This window comes from Sturnira hondurensis, unplaced genomic scaffold, assembly GCF_014824575.4.
Source record: "Sturnira hondurensis isolate 20B ecotype Veracruz unplaced genomic scaffold, ASM1482457v3 Scaffold0022215, whole genome shotgun sequence".
Classification (NCBI taxonomy): Eukaryota; Metazoa; Chordata; class Mammalia; order Chiroptera; family Phyllostomidae; genus Sturnira; species Sturnira hondurensis.
This window is the reverse complement of record NW_028094846.1, coordinates 1,942,584-1,960,130: the sequence shown is the minus strand read 5'-3', so window position 1 is coordinate 1,960,130 and position 17,547 is coordinate 1,942,584. Positions and strand designations below refer to the sequence as shown.

The window sequence follows — 17,547 nt, the reverse complement described above, 5'->3', positions numbered from 1 at the left end:
AGCTTTACGGACGCTATGCCCCGGAAGCGGAAGTGTGACGCCCAGGCTGTCAGAGTCGTGGTGCTACTCGGTGGTACCGAAGTCCAGGGAAACCGTCTCTCGCTGCATTCTCCGTGGCCGTGGAGCGCTTCACCCCGGCGAGTGGAAGTGCAGAGCCGAAAGTGCGAGATGAGCACCATGTTCGCGGACACGCTGCTCATCGTTTTTATCTCCGTGTGCACGGCTCTTCTCGCGGAGGGTGAGGGCGGCTGCTTCCCTGACGTTTGAGCTGTCCCCGAGGGGAGGGTCCCAGGCCAGGGGTTCCTCGAGGCACCGCGGAGGAACCCCAGGGGGGTTGCTTGGGGGCTCCACCCGCTCCACCCCAGGGAACCTCGGGGCGGCTCTTGCGCAAGGGCGGGCGAGGTCGTGTGCGCGCGACGGCCGGGAGTCTCCGGTCACGGGCATGTTTGCGGAGACACTTTGACACCACGGTCCAGGTGCTTTGGTTGAAATGACGAAAGCGTCAGTTGTTGGGACCTCTGCAAACATGTCTCCATATAGCACGTCGCTGTTCACGTTGCAGGCATCACCTGGGTCCTGGTGTACAGGACAGACAAGTACAAGAGACTGAAGGCGGAAGTGGAAAAGCAGAGTAAAAAGCGTGAGTATGGCAGCTTCCTTTCAGAAGTAGTTTCAGTGGGCCAAGTGCATGAAGCACCTACTTGCGGGGGATGTTTGAGGAGCACCAGCTGATAGGAGCACCGGAGAGAGATGCAGGGACGATCCAACTCGAAATCTAGTTAGGAATAGACTTTCGTGCAGAGTGTCCCAATGTGACAGGTACGTGTTAGGGGGGATGGAAGCCTTTTTGACGCAGGAAGTCTCGTGGGTGGTTAGAATTTGCAGGGAGAGTGAGGTGGGGGAAGGATTTCCAGACAGAGGTTGTGGCAACTGTGCAGAAAGAGGGGCATGTTAAGGACTAAGGTGTGTTTGGCAAATAACAGTTCCTTATGATTGGTGTCAAGGTAAGTGGTGTCCTGGGGGATAAGTCCTATTCTGGTTGGTTGAAGGCATGTTCGACGAGGAGGTTGAGAACAAGTCTTGTTTGTTGCCTTTGAAATGAAGCCACAATTTCTAGGGGACATTGCCGAGGGGGCTGCTGGAGGTTGAGTGAGGATTGTTCTCAGGAGTTCTGTTTGGCCTTCTGTGTTCTTTTCTGTCTTAGAAAGATTAAATCTAACTTATGCATCTTAAAATTCCTATGGCTCCTGCGTTCTGGGACTTTTCTTTCTGTTTTCATTAGAGTTTGATGTGTTTTGCTTCTCACAGCGTCTCCTTTGACCCACCTAGCAACCGTGTGTGGTTGGCTGTGTGAATGTTACCTCCTTTGCAGAGAAGAAGATGAGGGCTTAGCAAGGTTGAAGGACATGGTACTGTCACAGGAGACAAGGGATCAGAGGACAAGTCAGGCTTTTTAAGTTGCAGCTTCCTCTTCTCTCTCTTGTTTATCACTGGCAGTGCCCCCCCGCCCAGCATTTCTAAAAGCAGATTCCTTGGCTTTACCTGTCCAGGTGTGACCCTCTCTCAGGAGTTCCCTGTCTGGGGAATGTCGGGCAGGCCCAGGCTGAATCTTCACTCCGTTCCAGGATGCCTTGTTCCTTGGCCTTGCTCTCCTCTGGCTGGTTATTCTCTTGCAATTTCCTTGTGGGTTTTTCTTCTTGACTNCCTCCCCTGCTCTGGCTCCCTGACTGCGCTTTCAGCACTGGCTTTGCCCCCCCCCCCCCACAGCGTTTCTAAAAGCAGATTCCTTGGCTTTACCTGTCCAGGTGTGACCCTCTCTCAGGAGTTCCCTGTCTGGGGAATGTCGGGCAGGCCCAGGCCGAATCTTCACTCCGTTCCAGGATGCCTTTTCCTTGGCCTTGCTCTCCTCTGGCTGGTTATTCTCTTGCAATTTCCTTGTGGGTTTTTCTTCTTGACTTCCTGTTGTTGGGGTGGTCCCCAATTTTTTCCTCTACACTCACTGCCTTGGTGAACTCATTTGTTGCTCTGTTTGCTGATGCCCCTCCAAGTTTATGTCCCTACCCCTCTCTCCTTACTGCAAGATTCACATGTCCAACTCTCAACTTGTTAGTCCCCTGCCATGGCTAACACACACCTTAACCCAACATGCCCAGATCGGACACTTGCTTCTTGCTGCATTGGTAGCTTGCATGATAGTGTTCAGTGGCAGTTCTGTCCTTCCAGGGGCTCAGGCCATCACCCCTGTGTCCTTATCCTCAACTCTTCTGTCACAGCCTGCGTCCAACACTGCTGGGCTGTCTCCCACTGTGTCCAGAATCTGAGCACTTTTTCTCACCTCCACTGGTGTCTACCATGGTCCAAGCCTCCACCATCCTTTGCGAGATTGTTGCCTTCAACAAGTGTTTCTGTCTCCCTTACTCTGTTCGCAAGGTGACAGCCAGAATAATCCTTTCAAAAGCCTATCAGATCATGTCCTTCCTCTGCTGGTGACCCTATGGCAGCGTCCCAGTTTCACTCAGGAAAAGGCAAAATCCTCCCAGTGGCCCACCCAGCTTCCCCATTCCTGCTCCGATGTGCTTTCCCTGCCACTCGGCCCGCTGCACCCGCACCAGCCTGCTGCGGCCCCTCACTGCACGTCAGCCACACGCCCGTGCTGGGGCCTCGCTGGGGCGGTGCACTCTGCCCAGAACACTCTCCCCTGGTAGGTAGCCATCACTATTATTCATTCATTCACTCATTCATTCATTCATTTAAAGTAAGAGGCCCTCGGGTCTTTTTTTTTATTTAAAGATTTAATTAATTAATTAATTAATCTTTAGAGGGGAAGGAGCAAAACATCAATGTATGGTTGCCTTTTGTGTGTCCCCTGCTGGGAGTTGGCCTGCAGAGAACTGGCCTGTAACCCAGGCATGTGCCCTGACTGGGAATTGAACCACAATCGTCTGGTTCGCAGGCCCTTGCTCAATCCACTGAGCTACACCAGCCAGGGCACTACTTTTTTTTAATAAAAAAATTTTTAATTGTTTATTTATTCTTACAATACACCTTTTGAGTTGTTTTTTCCACTACTCAAAGCAGGTTTTGAAATCATCTACTTTGATGCCTTTTAGTGCTTCTGCTGTTTCTGTTTCCCCTCCTCCACATCAGCACAACGTTTCCCTTTGAGGACTTTTTTTTTTAAGGTTTTATTTATTTATGTATCTTTAGAGGGGAAGGAGAGAGGGAGAGAAACATTAATGTATGGTTGCCTCTCCTGCGTCCCCTGCTGGGAACTGGCCTGCAACCCAGGCATGTGCCCTGACTGGGAATCAAACCGCGATCCTCTGGTTCGCAGGCCCGCAGTCAGTCCACTGAGCTACACCAGCCAGGGCTCCTTTGAGGACTTTTTTCATCCGGGGAGACAAACACTAAAAAAGTCGCTCAGAGCAAGGTCGGGGGACCAGGAGGGTGGGGAACAGGGCAGTCATGTGGTTTTGCTCAGAAACTGCTGCGCCCTCAGCGCGGTGTGGGCACGTGCGCCTGAGTCAGCCATCACGAAACAGGCAAAGGTGTTGAAGGGGTCTTCCCAAAGAATTCACTGAAGCTGAACGCAGCTCTCACAACAACGCCAGCTGGCGCACTGCTACAGGTCGGTTCCTAGAACACTCACCCAGTGGGGGAGCCTGGACTGCAAGGGGCCCGCCCTCCAGATGATAATTCCGTTTTCTGGGGGGTACCCCTTCCGGTAGTAAGATACTGTATGGAACAGACAATGTAAATAAACTAAGGAAATGTAACTTTTGACATGTCTATTCTTGGTTTATTCAGTGGGACTTAAAGATAGTAAATATAAAATATAAATGTACTACAGCATTTCTCTTTAAAATCTTATGGTTGCTCCATCATCCTGTGAACTGAAACACTCCCAGAAACATGGTCTAGGCTCTCCCTGCCCCGCGCCTCGTCCTGCACTGTCACCATTACCTGGGTCGCTCTATAGATATCGAGGATCCCATTTGTCTTCATCTCCCCAGAACGGCGCCTGTCGGGTGGGTGGCTGACCACTGACCAGCGGACCCTGCCCCTGCAGTGACAGTGCAGCTACGAGGACCGGAGTTCTGTGCCATGGCCTGAAAACTGCGGGCCACGCCCCCGGCAGGGGGTCTGCAGTCCCCATTCAGACCACGCCCGTGTTCTCCTGTGGTCCTTTATGGGCCCTGCAGCCAGGGCGCCTACCCCATGGCCGGTGTGTGTGGGCCCCGAGCGTGGGGTCGCCTCTCCCCACCAGCAGGCGTGGGGTCGGACCAGCTGGCTCAGTCCTGACCATAACCAGAGTTGGTGTGGGACTTAATCCTCTGTCATGGGCTCAGACTTTGTTTCTTTAGCCTGATGCACAATTAATTTTCACTGTGTTCCTCTGTGTTCACAGTGGAAAAGAAGAAGGAAACAATCACAGAGTCAGCGGGCCGGCAACAGAAAAAGAAGATAGGTAAGTCGAGTAACTGGTGGATACAAAATGCAGGTGCTCCTCGAAGAGGCGAGTTCCGAGTGCCTGACGCTGTAATGGTGGTGTTGACAGCGGTCACGCGTGTGAACGAGTCAGTGGCCCTCCGAGCATTGGCTCACGCTGCCTTTCTCGGTTCTCTTGACCGTTTGGTGGGGAAGTTCGCGCAGTTGCTCCTTGTGCCCTCAGCTTTGAGATGTCTGCTTCGGGCTGGTGTAGCTCAGTGGGTCCAGCGCGGGCCTGTGAACCACATGAAATGTCTGCTTCGGGGGAACGATGTCAGCAGCTGCAGCTCTTGAGCGTGGCTGAGGGGCCTGGTCTTGTTTGGGAAGCACACTGTGTCTCACATCTAGGGCGGTCATTTCCAGCCGAGTCTGTGTCCCCTGCATTTGCGGCTGCCGTGGCTTCCTTCCCAAGGTTCACGGGGGATGGAAATCCCCAAGGGCAGGAGGTTTTCTGCTGAGTAATGCTCATCTCATCTGAAAACCGGCGATGCGACTTTGGCTTTTGGTGTATTGTAGAATTTAATTACCAAATGTAGTTCTCTTCCAAAAAGACAACGTGTAAAGGACTGGATGTGATTTGTGTTCATGATGCTTCCTGACCCAGCAATCGGGGAAATGTGTGTGTTCGGTTCAGATGCTGTTTCTCTGCATAGGTCACTGCTGTTCTGTCGCAGGAGAGGACTCTGCCAGGCTGGATAGGGCCAGCGTCCTCTTCGGATGAAAGCTTTTCAGTTTAGTGTGGGGGTCTCAGGGGTCTTCCAAGGGGCCTGCGTGCTTAGTTCTGTGGCCGGATGCTGCCATGCGTCTGCTGTGGGGGGTCGGTCACCCTGGAGAGACTCTGGGAGATGCGGGTGGGAGAGAGGGTGGGGGATGGGAGAAGCCCAGGGCTCTGGTCGGAGGAGTAGCAGATTGGGGTGGGCAGGGGAGAGAGGATGGCCTCAGATCCCAGCACACTGGGCTTGGCGTGCCTGTGTGACCACGGGGGCGGACGTTGGACGCGCTGCTGGGTGGTGGCTTTGGAGCTCACAGAGGGAGAAAGGCTGCCAGGACGTGTTGGAATCGTAGGCTGGTGAGTGGTAGTTGCGTCCACGGGGCAGACAAGACCCCATGGGGAGAGCGCACGGAGGGAGCGACGCCAAGGCTGGGGGCTGAGGGGCTGGAGGGCACGGTCTGCAGAGAGCTCCGTGTCTGCCTCTGGACGATGTACAGTTGCTCCTGCCCTCTCACCTGGACATGGGCACCCTGAGGCCTGTGGTGAACAACTCACCTGGGTGCAGTCTGCCTTGGCACTGCCTCAGGGTTCAATGCAGGGTGCTGCTGTGTGAGACACGAGACAGCCCCGGAGGGAGTTTGCAGAACTGAAACTTGAGCCCTGGCGGGGGGGCTGTTGGTTGGAGCACCATCCCACGCGAAAGGTTGCAGGTTCGACCCCCATTCAGGGCACACGCAGGAGGCAACTGAACGATGTATCTCTCTCACATTGATGCCTCTCTTTGTCTCTTTTCCTCTCGCTCAAATCAGTGAACATATCCTCAGGTGAGGATTTAAAAAAAAAACCTTGAAAGATTTTCATTTATTTAAATTGAAATAGTTTGGTGCTCTGCTGCCGGTGAATCTTCTGTTAATAACGAGTATACAGTGTGCCTGGTAATCAGCTGGTCTTGTTGAAATAGGCGAGAGAGAAGCAGAAGCACTTTCGCAGCCCCAGTCAGTGGTGGGCACATGTGTGCCACGCTCAGTGCCCTGTGCCCTAACCCCTTCTGTGTCCCTTCCAGAGAGGCAAGAGGAGAAACTGAAGAACAACAACCGAGACCTATCCATGGTAAGGGTCCTGAATATGCCTTCCTGGGAAGCCACACGCTGTCTTTGTGGTGAAGACCCTGATGTACATTGAGGACCCCACGCTTACCTGTGCAGAGATGGGAAGTCCCTGCAGGCAATGCGGAGTGTCGGGCACTGCCAGGTGGACAGAGGTGGAGAGAGGCCTCGGGGTCAGGAACGGCTCTGTCTAGCAGCTGGGCCATCCTTTGTTCCTTCCCCTCGGCTCCAGACTGGGCCCTGGGTTTAGGGTCTGCTCCTTCCTTCTGGTACGGCTGCCTCTCCAGGTGGGGGGCCTAGTGACCCCAGTGTGGGGGTGGAGCGTTACAGAGGGCCTTCCTTGTGCCCTTTGCCCTCGGAGGGGCCTCTGTCCTGAGGGGCAGGCCTGCCGTGTGAGGCCAGGGTCTGTGACCTCTCGCTCGCTGTCTGTAAGGAGTGGTTCGTTCAAGCATCTCTTTCAAAGGCGGAGGTGGGCTGATGATAGGGCTTGACCGCTTTTTCCTCCTGATTCCTGAGCATCTCACGTGGGGCATCTGGACGTAGCCACAGTTGTTTCTTGGTTACTGAGAGACCTTTCGTGGATATCTTTATTTTGAAATTCTTACTAAGAAGATTATAATTTAGAGGTACATTAAAAATAACTACTTTTCTATTGACACAATTATTACATGTTTACCGTGTAATAAATTGGGGTAGTTCCCAAATTTGGAAACTACCGGAAGGGGAGATAAAGATGCAGCCACGACAATAGTTAATCTTACACCTTTATGATCTTCTGTTTTACTACACCGTTACGGCATGGTGATTAAGGAAGAAGTTAGCTGCAAGCAATAGCACTTCCCAACAATGGCTCACACAGATGAAGGTTTTTCCACTTGCTCCCGAAGTCAAGCAGTGGAGGCCCCTGGTGAGGAGGCAGCTCAGTGACACCATCCGGTCCAGCGTGCAGGTGGCCAGCCTGAGCCGCTCGCAGGCTGTTGGGCGTTGGATCTGCCTGGCCCTCAGACCTCTTCATTCCCGACAAGAAGGAGGGGCATGGGGCCTGGCACACCGGTGCTAGCTCCTCCCTTTTCAGAGTCCCCGTCCCACTTGTGCTTAGAACTCAGCAGCCAGAATGGAGTCTCAGGGTCGCTCCGGGGCAGGTGCCCAGCAGGCAGCCAGGAGAGGAGGGCTGGCAGGCGAGAGCGGTGGGCCGGCAGATGGCCTTCAGCTAAGGAGCACCTTTAGAAGTGTAGCGTGGAAGCAGAACTCTGGTGGTCTGCCCGGGGGCAGCAGCTGCCCAGTGTGTAGTGACGCTGTGGGTCTCCTTGCAGGTCCGCATGAAGTCCATGTTCGCCATCGGCTTCTGCTTCACTGCCCTGATGGGGATGTTCAACTCCATGTGAGTACCTCCTGCGAGTCTCCGCCTGCCGTCGGCTGCGGCTCAGTCGGTGTTGCTGTTCCCGGTGCCCCGGAAGGGCACAGGTCTGGGGTGCCCGTCGTCCAGACCCACGGGGTTGGCAGTTTGCCCCTGCCCTCTGCTTTCCTCTCTGCGCGTTCTACGTGTGCGCACACGGGCACAATCTGTGTGCTTCCCCGAACCCTCGGAGAGAGCGCCGCGGCCTTCCTGCCCCTCTGCGCTCGCGCTTTCACCGCCACGCCGTCTCTCACTTCCAGGGCAGGCGTCACTGTGAATCCCGGGCAGGCCGATCACCGAAAGGCCGGGTCGTTGACGAGTGAGCCTCCTCGGCACAGCCCCAGCGCGCCTGTTATTGGCTTTGCCCCTTTCCCGCGGAGTGCTACAGAGGCGCTCACACTTCTGGTTTCTAAAGTAGTGTCTTTACAGCTTAGTGGGGGCGGGGCGGGGATTGGATGGCTGTTCTTTTTGGCCTTCATTACTGCAGTGGACTTGAGCCCTGCTTTGCGCGAAGTCCAGCGTTTGATGTATCCCCTGCCCTCACGTGCAGATGCCTTCAGAGGGGACAGGCCGTCCCCACCAGCAGCGGGGCTGCCTCTGTTCACGCGCGTCCCTCCCTCAACGCTGCGGGCGCACGTGGCACATGCGCAGTCCTGTGACCCCGCCCAGCTGGGGGCACGCGCCTGTCTGAAAGGCGGCTCTCGGGGAAGGGCTTCAACTGTGTCTTTCATCCAGGCTCCTGCGGCTGCAAAAATCAGGAACCACTCGTTCAGAGAAAGGTTGACGGGAGCGGTCCGCGTCCGCCCTCACCTCGTGTGCCGAGGCCTCTTTAGCCTGCTGGCCTCTCTGCTTCCTCAAGATCAAGGGCCTGGAAGCTCTGTTTTGGACCCAGGCTCTTCTCTGGAACTAAGAAGCTTGTCAGTCATCCACGAACAACAGGCCTCTGTGTTCTCCTTTCCAGATTTGACGGCCGAGTGGTGGCCAAGCTGCCCTTCACTCCGCTGACCTACATCCAGGGCCTGTCGCACCGGAACCTGCTGGGGGACGACAGCACCGACTGCTCCTTCATCTTCCTGTACATCCTCTGCACCATGTCCATTCGGCAGGTGAGGGCCGGGCCCTGCTGCCGCGGCTGGTCGTGCGCCGCGCCCTGGCATTTTGGGGACCGGGAGACCTCGCACAGCGTGGATGTCACCCAGCCTCTGGGTGTGGTTGGCTGGTGGCCCTACCTAGGTTTGTGCGGGTGTCCTCTCCGAAGGTCAGAGAGAACGCAGGTGCCTGAGGATGTGGTCCTCGGAATGTGCCCGTCGGTACGCAGCGAGTGACGGTGTGTCCTCCCTGCTCTCAGGGCCTGCGTCAGCCTTTGCTCTCGTGGTAGCAGATGTGCCCTGTGGCCCCGGGGGCCTTGCACTCCTGGTTCTAGGGCCCCCGTGTCCCAACGGCCACTGCTCGAGGTATGTGTGGGTCTGGGTCCCTTAGGGACTGGGCTGTAAGCCCAGATGGGCCCCCCAGTGCGAGATCGGGACTGCCAGGTCCCCTCTTCCCGGTGGCCATCCAAAGGCACCTTCTTCCCACAGGCTTCCTCTCCGCGGGACACTGGTGCCCTGTGTCACTTCTGCACCCAAGCCAGCGGGGGTGGGGGGGTTGGTGACTGAAGTTACTCAGAGTGGGGGTGAGGCTAACGCGAGGGTCAGACGTTCACAGTGAAAATGAATGAGCAGGAGGGGGGCGCATAGACGGCTGGGGAAGCCCGGAGGGCCAGCTTCACACTGGTCAGTGGGGGGGTTGGGCAGGAGGGCTAGAGAGTGACCGTGCTCTAAGCAGGGGACTTGAGAAACGGAAGGGAGAGGGTTCGGGGTTCAGGGCGCCGCTCAGAGTCTGACTGCACGCGCGCGCCCGCTGTGAATCTTGTTTGTTGTGGTAGAATGGACATGACGTGAGACTGCTCTGGGGACCGTTTCTGACATTAAGTGCACTCCCCGTATTTACAGCCGTCACCGCTGTCCAGCTCTGGGGCTTCCTTTTCATTTTTAAAGATTTGACTCCTTTTTTAGAGACAGGGGAAGGGAGGGTGAAAGAGAAGGAGTTAAACTCCGTTGTGAGAGAGAGACGTCGATTGGCTGCCTCTTGCAGGCCCTTGACCAGGGACCGGCGGCAGCCTAGGCCTGCACCCGACCGGGAGTCATCCAATGACCCTTCGGTGGCAGGCGGGCGCTCAGCCCCCTGGGCCACACCAGCCGTAGCAGCTCGGTCCCCAGAACTTCCTGATCTCAGACTGGAATCTGTCCCCTGGGATGCCAGCTCCCTGCCCCACCCCCAGCCCGCCGCCAGCCTCCGTCCGACCTTTGTCTGCGTGAGTCTGACCACCCGTGTCCATGAGGGTGGCCTCATTATCGGTAAAATCGTGTCGTATTTTCGTCCCTTTGTGACTGGCATAACCCTGTCCAGGTGTTTCCGGCGTGTTCAGAATGCCCGTCCGGTGTTAAGGCTGAATACTGTTTTCCTGGCAGGGTGGACCTGCCTGTGCACACAGCGGTTGCCGCCCGGCCTTGGGGTCAGCTCGTCTGTCCGAGCCCTGGTCTCCGAGGCGGCCTGCGGAGTTGCACGCAGCCCGGCCGCAGTCGTGCGGGACCCCCTCACGCATGCCTGTTTGTGCACTGTCTCACCCAGCACTGCTGATCGGAGGGCTCCCTGCCAGCCGGGCCGTTCTCTGCCAGACACACGTCATTTCTCGGGTTTCAGCTTCACGGAGCGAGGGCCACGGTTTCCTCTCTTCGGGCTAATGTTTGCACTTGGTGGGTAAAGCCCACAGACGCCGAATGCGCCTTCCCTCTGCCAGGGGCAGGGCCTCGCGTGTTCTAAGCTGCGGGTCCTCCTCCCGGGAGTCGGAATGGAACGCAGGGAGCTGCGTGCGCGGGTCTGACGGGGGCGGCCGTTGGGTGTCCGCAGCCCCTTTGCCGAGGGAGGTGTAACCGTCAGGTGGATTAAAGAGCGGATGTGAACCTGCAGAGGGACAGTCACAACCACCCCTGCCTTGCCAACCGCTGCAGGTGGAAGCAGGTCGCACCCAGGGTTCCTGAGTGCCATTCTCACCCATCCCGAGTGACTGCCCCATTCTGGGGCGCTGCTGATTGCGGGGTTTGCCATCGACTTGGGAGCTTTCAAGGGAAGGAAACAGTATCACACTGATCACTCAGCGTGAGGCTCAAGTAGGCTTACAGTTGTTCATGTGGAAAGTAATATGATAACTAATAAATAATAATACAAGAATAAAGTTTTGCATATTCTCAACTGTAAACCTACTTTTTTTTTTTTAAGATTTTATTTATTTATCTTTAGAGGGGAAGGGAAGGAGACAAGGAGAGAAGTATCAATGTACGGTTGCCTCTCCTGTGTCCTCTGCTGGGAACTGGCCTGCAACCCAGGCATGTGCCCTGACTGGGAATTGAACCGAGATCCTTTGGTTCCCAGGCCCGAGGTCAATCCACTGAGCTACACCAGCCAGGGTCTGTAAACCTGCTTAGGCTCCATCCTGTAAAGTAGAGTTTAAGACCCATTTCTACTTTAAATCGGTGGGAAAGGGCAGGACTGCATCGTCAGGCTGAGGAATCTCATGGCTACACAGGCTGAGAGTCCCCTATGAGCCTCAGTTTTCGTGGGGGGGACAAGGGTCTGCTGAGAGTCAGGGCAGCGGCCAAGCAAGGAGACGGCTGTTCTCAAGGCCACACCGCCCCTCCCACCCCACATTCTGGGCTGAGTTTAAAATGAGTGTGTGTTTCCAGCCCAGGAGGGAATGGAGTTCCTTTTCACAAATCCAAACATAGGGGGTCACGTTGAGTGAAAGTGAGTCTTACTTACCATTTGTCGCTTTGTCTCTCTCTGTCTGTTGACATGTGGATGTTCACTGATTAACAATAAGCTGCCGGGGCCTTCCCGGCCGGGCCAGGGCCTTCCCATGTGCGTCGGCAGCAGCGGACACTCGGGGCCACCAGCTTCCTGGGAGCTGCTGCCAGGTCAGCGCAGGGCGGCGGGGCATGTCCTTCACGCCTTACTTAGGGACTGGTTGTTCCGTTTCCTTATTCTGAGTCAGTGGAAGGATGCAGGGTTCTCTCCTCTGTATGAAGTGCTCTACATCTCAGTAAAACTCCAAACTCACCGGGTAAACAGCCAGGGGGAAACCGGTCCCTCTTGTAAACGCACAGGCCTGGGAAAGCTGTGGCCCGGGGAAGCTTTGAAGGTGAAAAGGATGAGTGGGTCTGAGGAAATGTGGAATTTAAAAGAAATTATGATAATTTTTTATCCTGCTGGGTTTTCGTTAAACTTCAGAACATTTCAGCCGTAATATCTTCAAGTATTTTTTCTGCCCATTCTTCCTTCTTCTGCGATGCCAGTTGGATGCCAGTCTTTCTGGTGTCGTGTCCAGTGGGGAACTGAGGCTCTGCTTGGTTTTTTGAAACCTTATCCTTCTGTCCTCAGGCGGGAGGGTTCCTGTCACCCACTGTCAGCGTCTCTGGCCTGAGCTCGCCTCACCTCGTCCTGTGACTGTAACGTTGTGACATAATGTTCCTTCAGTTCAGAGTTTTCCGTCCGCCTCCTTTTCTCCCTGCGGAGATTTCCTGTATGTTCATCTACTACCAGTGTGTTCTTTATGTTTTTAGGCTCAGCTATTTATCTGCTTTAGAAACCTGTCTGTGGATCCCAGCCTTGGGGTCGCCTCAAGTCTGGACTCTGTCACTTATTCTTTTAAGAACGGGCTGTGTGTCCTGTTTCTTGGTGCGTCCCATAATTTCAGATCGTACCTTGGACCTCGTGAATGGTGAGTTGAGAGACTCTGGACTCTGTCCGTCCTTGAAGAGTGCCGATTTGGGCAAGCAGGCAGGTCACTTGGTGTTCAAACTCCAAACCGCCGCCTCTGCAGTCGGTCCAAAGTCTCCCCCTTCTCAGCCCTTCCAGAGCCGCCCAGAGGCTGCCCCGGGCACACGCAGATTAAGGTTCGGCCAGAGATCTGGGCAGAGAGGTTGGGGTCAGCCTGTGAGCTGCCCGCTCTTACCTGTTTCCCAGCGCCTGTCCCTCAGTTCTGAGAGGTCCCGCTTGCCCTGGTCCCTGTCCTTTGCTTCTCCAACCAGTAACACTGCAGTTTCCTTCTCTCTTCAGACACCGACGTGGGGCCAGCTGGGCCGAGCCGTCCACGGTGGGACTTGGAAAGTAAACACAGTAAAGCACCTGGTCTCACTGCACTAAACCGAAGTCCAGAACGTTCCCTTTGACTGGCCCTCAAATGAGGGGCTGAACAGGAGGCCCGGGGAAGTTTGCATCAGAACAGTGGGTGACAAGGAGACAGAGGTTGTCCCTGGGCCCCCTGAGCAGAAGCGGCCCGTGGACAGTCGAGGACAGGAAACAGTCCCCAGGGTCACAAGGGAAGCAGTGTGGCTTCCTGTGCAGACTCGCTGTGCGGGTCCTCCTTTCAGAGTCCAGGCTGTCCCCTCGCAAGGCCGTGTTGACATTGGCCACGAGATTCGTGATGACCAAGACACGCTCCAGAATGGGGGGCCACAGCCGCCGGGGGCTATGTTGTTCTTTGAAGGTTCTTAATTGCAGGGAGCTCGAAGGGCCCAGCAGGGACCCCTGGTCCCCAACCCTCTTTCCCCAGTTTTCTGTGTGGGGTTCTTACGTGAGATTTTGGTGAAAGGAGATTCTGTGGCTTACTGGGTTTGAAAACGACAGATTTAGTGACTGCCCCATCCCACCATTGTAAGTGCAAGGAAGCCGAGGGCTGTTGAGGTGGAAAGACGTCGCCTGTTGCCCCTTCGCCCGGGTCGCCAGTGCTGGCACATGGGCATCCGATGGCTGACCCAGGAGGTCACCACGGCCAGCCTGGCTTTGTCAGGGCTTTCGGTTAATTTGAGCCATTTCCCCAGACGGCCTATTCAGACACATTGGACGACAACAAAAGGCACAACCCTGGGGATGTTGGCGCGGCCGTTGGGGGTGGCTGGGTCCCGCACACAGCTTTGCAGGTGTGGCCAAGGTGGACTGTGGACTCGGTGCGGCCGCGGTTGGCTGTGAGTGCGGTCGGGTGGCCAGAAGCCGAGAGACGGGGCCGCCCAGTGGTTCCCCGGGCCAAGCTGTTGTGGCCACAAGACTGAGGGGAGCAATGTGACAGCGTGTTCACTGCCGATGGCTGGTTCTTCCCAGAGTAGCCGGGGTGCCCAGCGAGGTCCTCTTCTTGATCACTGGCTCTTCCCGTCAGGAGGAAGGGCTGCAGAGTCCGAGGCGCCTTTGTCGGTTCCTGCCAGGGGAAGGAGTCAGGATGGGATGCATCTGTCCCTCCGGACATACCCTTCGGCTGTGACCCCAGGACCAGGGCTGGGGAAGGCAGCATAATCGCTGTACAGTTTTCTGAAACTCGGGTGAGGTGGCGTCCTTCTCTATCATGTCTGTGGCGTGTGAAAACCCCCGTCTGTCAGCAGAGCTCGTGTTTCAAGGAGGCCCGAGAACACGGCTGCAGGGGGGGCGCCGAGAGGCGCTGTCACCCGGTCCACAGCCCCGGTGCTGACTGGCCCACGACCCGTCTTCCTGTCCGCACGTCGGGGTGACCGAGCCCCTTCGCCGGGCTGGGAGGGTTTCAGTGAGCGGCTCTGTGGGACGTGCCCAGAGCGCCGTCTCCACTTTAAACTGTCCTGTTGCGCGGCATCCCGAAACGCTGGCCCCGAGCGCTGGGAAGGCGCCAGCTGTTGTTAACGCAGCGTGTTTCCCGTGAGGCCCTGCAGTCTCGGCATGCGTTTTTCAATGGCCCTTGTGTTTCAGAGCAGCTGCGGGTTCCCAGTGGGGCGCGCACGCCCAGCCTTCAGAACTGATGCTTACAAAGTAGGCCAGCCTGCGACAGGGCTGTCGTCCCTCCGGGGAAGGTCTGTTGGAGAGCTGGGACTCACGGGGGGACAGCCGCACGGCGGCTCTGGGCCAGCTCACGGCCCGGCCTCTCTGCCTCGGCTCTGTCACTAGGGCAAGGACGTGTCCCTGAACCGCATGTGGGCTGGAAGCACGTGGAAATGTCGGCCAGCGCTGCTGCCGTAGAGAGGACAGTCGTGCTGGGCCCTCACGCGCGCCTGTGATCTGGAGGCCGGCGGGGAGTTCCCGCATCACATGTTTACAGGAGAGACTCCACTGAGGGGGACAGGGGGCCAAGAAGAGCCGTCCTGAGACCTGGCTTCGTGTGTGGAGCGCAGTGCAGGAGCTGAACAGAGTGTTTCCCTCAGGCTAAGCTCGCACACGGCACACGCACGGCGCCTGTATTGAAGTAACGAATGCTTGAGTCACGGCGCGTCCCCATACTTAGCTCAGTGTTCCTGGAGGGGGTCCTTGGCCAGGGTCACAAGAGGTGGCAAGCACAGAGCTGCCGGGTCCCACGAGCTTTAGGTCCGGCTGCGAGCGCCGGCCTGTGTGTGGTCCGAGTGGCTGCAGGGGCCGACTGTCGGCAGTCCGCCCTCTCCTTTCGCTGGTCCTCAGTAACTCGCAGCGAACTGGGACCTGCAATGGTACCTGCATTGGCGGCCGAGGCTTTGCACTGGCCTTGATCTCTAAAACGATAGACTCAGCTGCCTGTCTGTGCAGAACAAGTGAGCAAGGCCCCTGGTCTGTTTTGTCTGGACTCGTGACTGTGTTTGTTAACTAGACAGCTGTGTCTGCTAGCGGCTAATTTGTAACAGCTTATTGTTTCACATTTTATCTTTAAAGTAATTTCCCACAGTGCCTTGCTTAACCCTGGCTACATTGTAGGTGGTGAGTAAATGCTGGTTAAGTAAAAGCAATTGGACATTCGTGACTTGAGACGTATCATTTGGTCTTCTCATTGCTCCATCAATGGATTTTTTAGAGGTGGGCAGGTGGGGCTGCTTGTATTATGCAAATAGTCCGTACTCTGGCTTTGCTAAGGAGAAGTAGCGTGCTCTGCTGCTGATTTGTCTTCTTAACTGGTTTCCAGGTTTTTTCTCAAAGTAAAGCGTGAGCTGTAGTGTTATGAATAATAAAGTATTTTACAGTAACAGTATTTAAGTGAAATCTTACGGCTGTGACTTTACATTCTCTTACAGTCTGTTGGAACCTGACAGGCTGTCATCTCAGAAGTCAAAGCTCTCTGCTCTGTGCCCGCCAGCGTCCTTCTTGCTGCAGGGCCGGGGCGTGCGTGGGGGCGTGCGTGTGCACCTCAGGGAAGCCTGGCTCTGGGGGTTCGGGGCTGGGGGGCGGGGGTGGAGCTCTTTCTAAGACCCGAATGGTCGAGTGGGAGGTGCTGGTTGAGGAAGCCCATTGGATTAAGAATCAAAATCTGTGGCTTCTAATTCTGACTCTGCTCTTCATTTGACTTTGTAACTTTGAATGAGCCATCCTGCTTTTCTGGGTTTTAATTAGAATTCCTCAAATATGATGCGAAAGAATGGAGCATAATCACATGATCTTTAAGGGTTTTCCCTTGTCTGTGTTCCGCACAGAAGAACGACACCTGGGTCTTGGTAACCTCTGCGCTTCGTCAGCCTCTCCCTTCCCTGTCGAGAGCCTGCCAGGGAGTCCCCGTCCCACGGCCCCCACTCCCTCGGCGGCCGGCCCGCCCACGCCTGTCTGCTCCCACGGCTGCGTCACTGTCTTCGATGACTGTCGTCACCCCGACACTGTTTATGCCCGTTTTACTTGTCGGGTTGATGTGTTTGATGCTTCATTAGCTGATGGGGTCTGAGTATGACCCCGTGGTGTTTCTGAGAACTGGCTTGAATGAAGGTGAGTTTCCAGAAACACCGTGGTGTCCGATCCAGGTGGGACAACTCGAGGGCTGGGGGCTGTCCTCCCATCAAGGAGAGGTTGGGCCCAGGTGACTGCCAGGGTCCGAGTGCCCTCGCTTCTTTGGAGAAATTGAAACTGAACGTTTCGGTTTCGGTTTCATCCTGCGTGGCGCAATGATGACCAAATCCATGCGGGAGACCCACACTCAGGAAGGCCTTCCTTCCAGACACAGCTAGTGAGTGCGCTTTAGATGCTTTGTGCGGAAGTGAAAGATGCCTCTTTTTGTGGTTCTCCATGGGGAGAGACCAGCTCCCCCAATTCATGGACGGAGGCCCCGTCAGGTAAGAGGGCTTCTGTTTGTGGCCTCCGCCGTGTCCCGGGCCTTTCAGGAAGTCACACGGCAGCAGCCGACCCGCAGCAGCCGACCCGCTGGAGCTCATCCGGGGACGCTAGTCTGGGGGCCTCCCCTCCCGTGGGGGCTGTGTTACGTGCCCTCCCCTCCTGTTACGTGCCCTTCTGCCGCCCATGGTAAACCCTGTCTCTGTTCTCTCTTCCTCACAGAACATCCAGAAGATTCTCGGCCTCGCCCCTTCACGCGCTGCCACCAAGCAGGCCGGCGGGTTCCTGGGCCCTCCGCCCCCCTCTGGGAAGTTCTCCTGAGGCCCAGAAGAACCCTGTAATTCCCGTCACATTTAGAGGTGCTCAGAGGAGACTAGCAGCTGTTTCGTAGCCAAGCCATAAGCATCCTTCGCACTCAGGCCACTTTCTAGTCCTGTTCTGGGGCATCGTGGACGGGATTGGAATGAGGACGGCGCCCCGCAGACAGCAGGCCAGCGCGCTGGGGCCCAGGGCCAGGCCTCCAATCGGCGAGTTGATCAGAGAAGTCCCCGGACGCTGCTGCAGCGCACACCTGCCCGCTCGCTCACGCGGCCGCTCTCGACAGCCCGAGCCCGCGGCGAGCCCGCAGGTGGTCCTCCCCGAGCATCCAGCAGGGGAGACAGCGCAGCTTTCCTCTGGTTAGCCACTCCCAATCGGAACTGATTGTCCTGTGGTTTTAAACATATGACCTGCAA

At 56.2% G+C, this 17,547-nt stretch overlaps 1 protein-coding gene across 1 annotated transcript; it reads left to right on the top strand.

The window, feature by feature from the left end:
• TMCO1 (transmembrane and coiled-coil domains 1) lies at positions 1-17,547 on the top strand. Its single transcript, XM_037035133.1, has 7 exons — positions 1-238; positions 563-640; positions 4,409-4,468; positions 6,264-6,310; positions 7,620-7,687; positions 8,664-8,808; positions 17,036-17,547. Exons 1-7 carry the CDS (start codon positions 16-18, stop codon positions 17,132-17,134), a joined length of 720 nt encoding a protein of 239 aa, XP_036891028.1. The 5' UTR covers positions 1-15; the 3' UTR covers positions 17,135-17,547.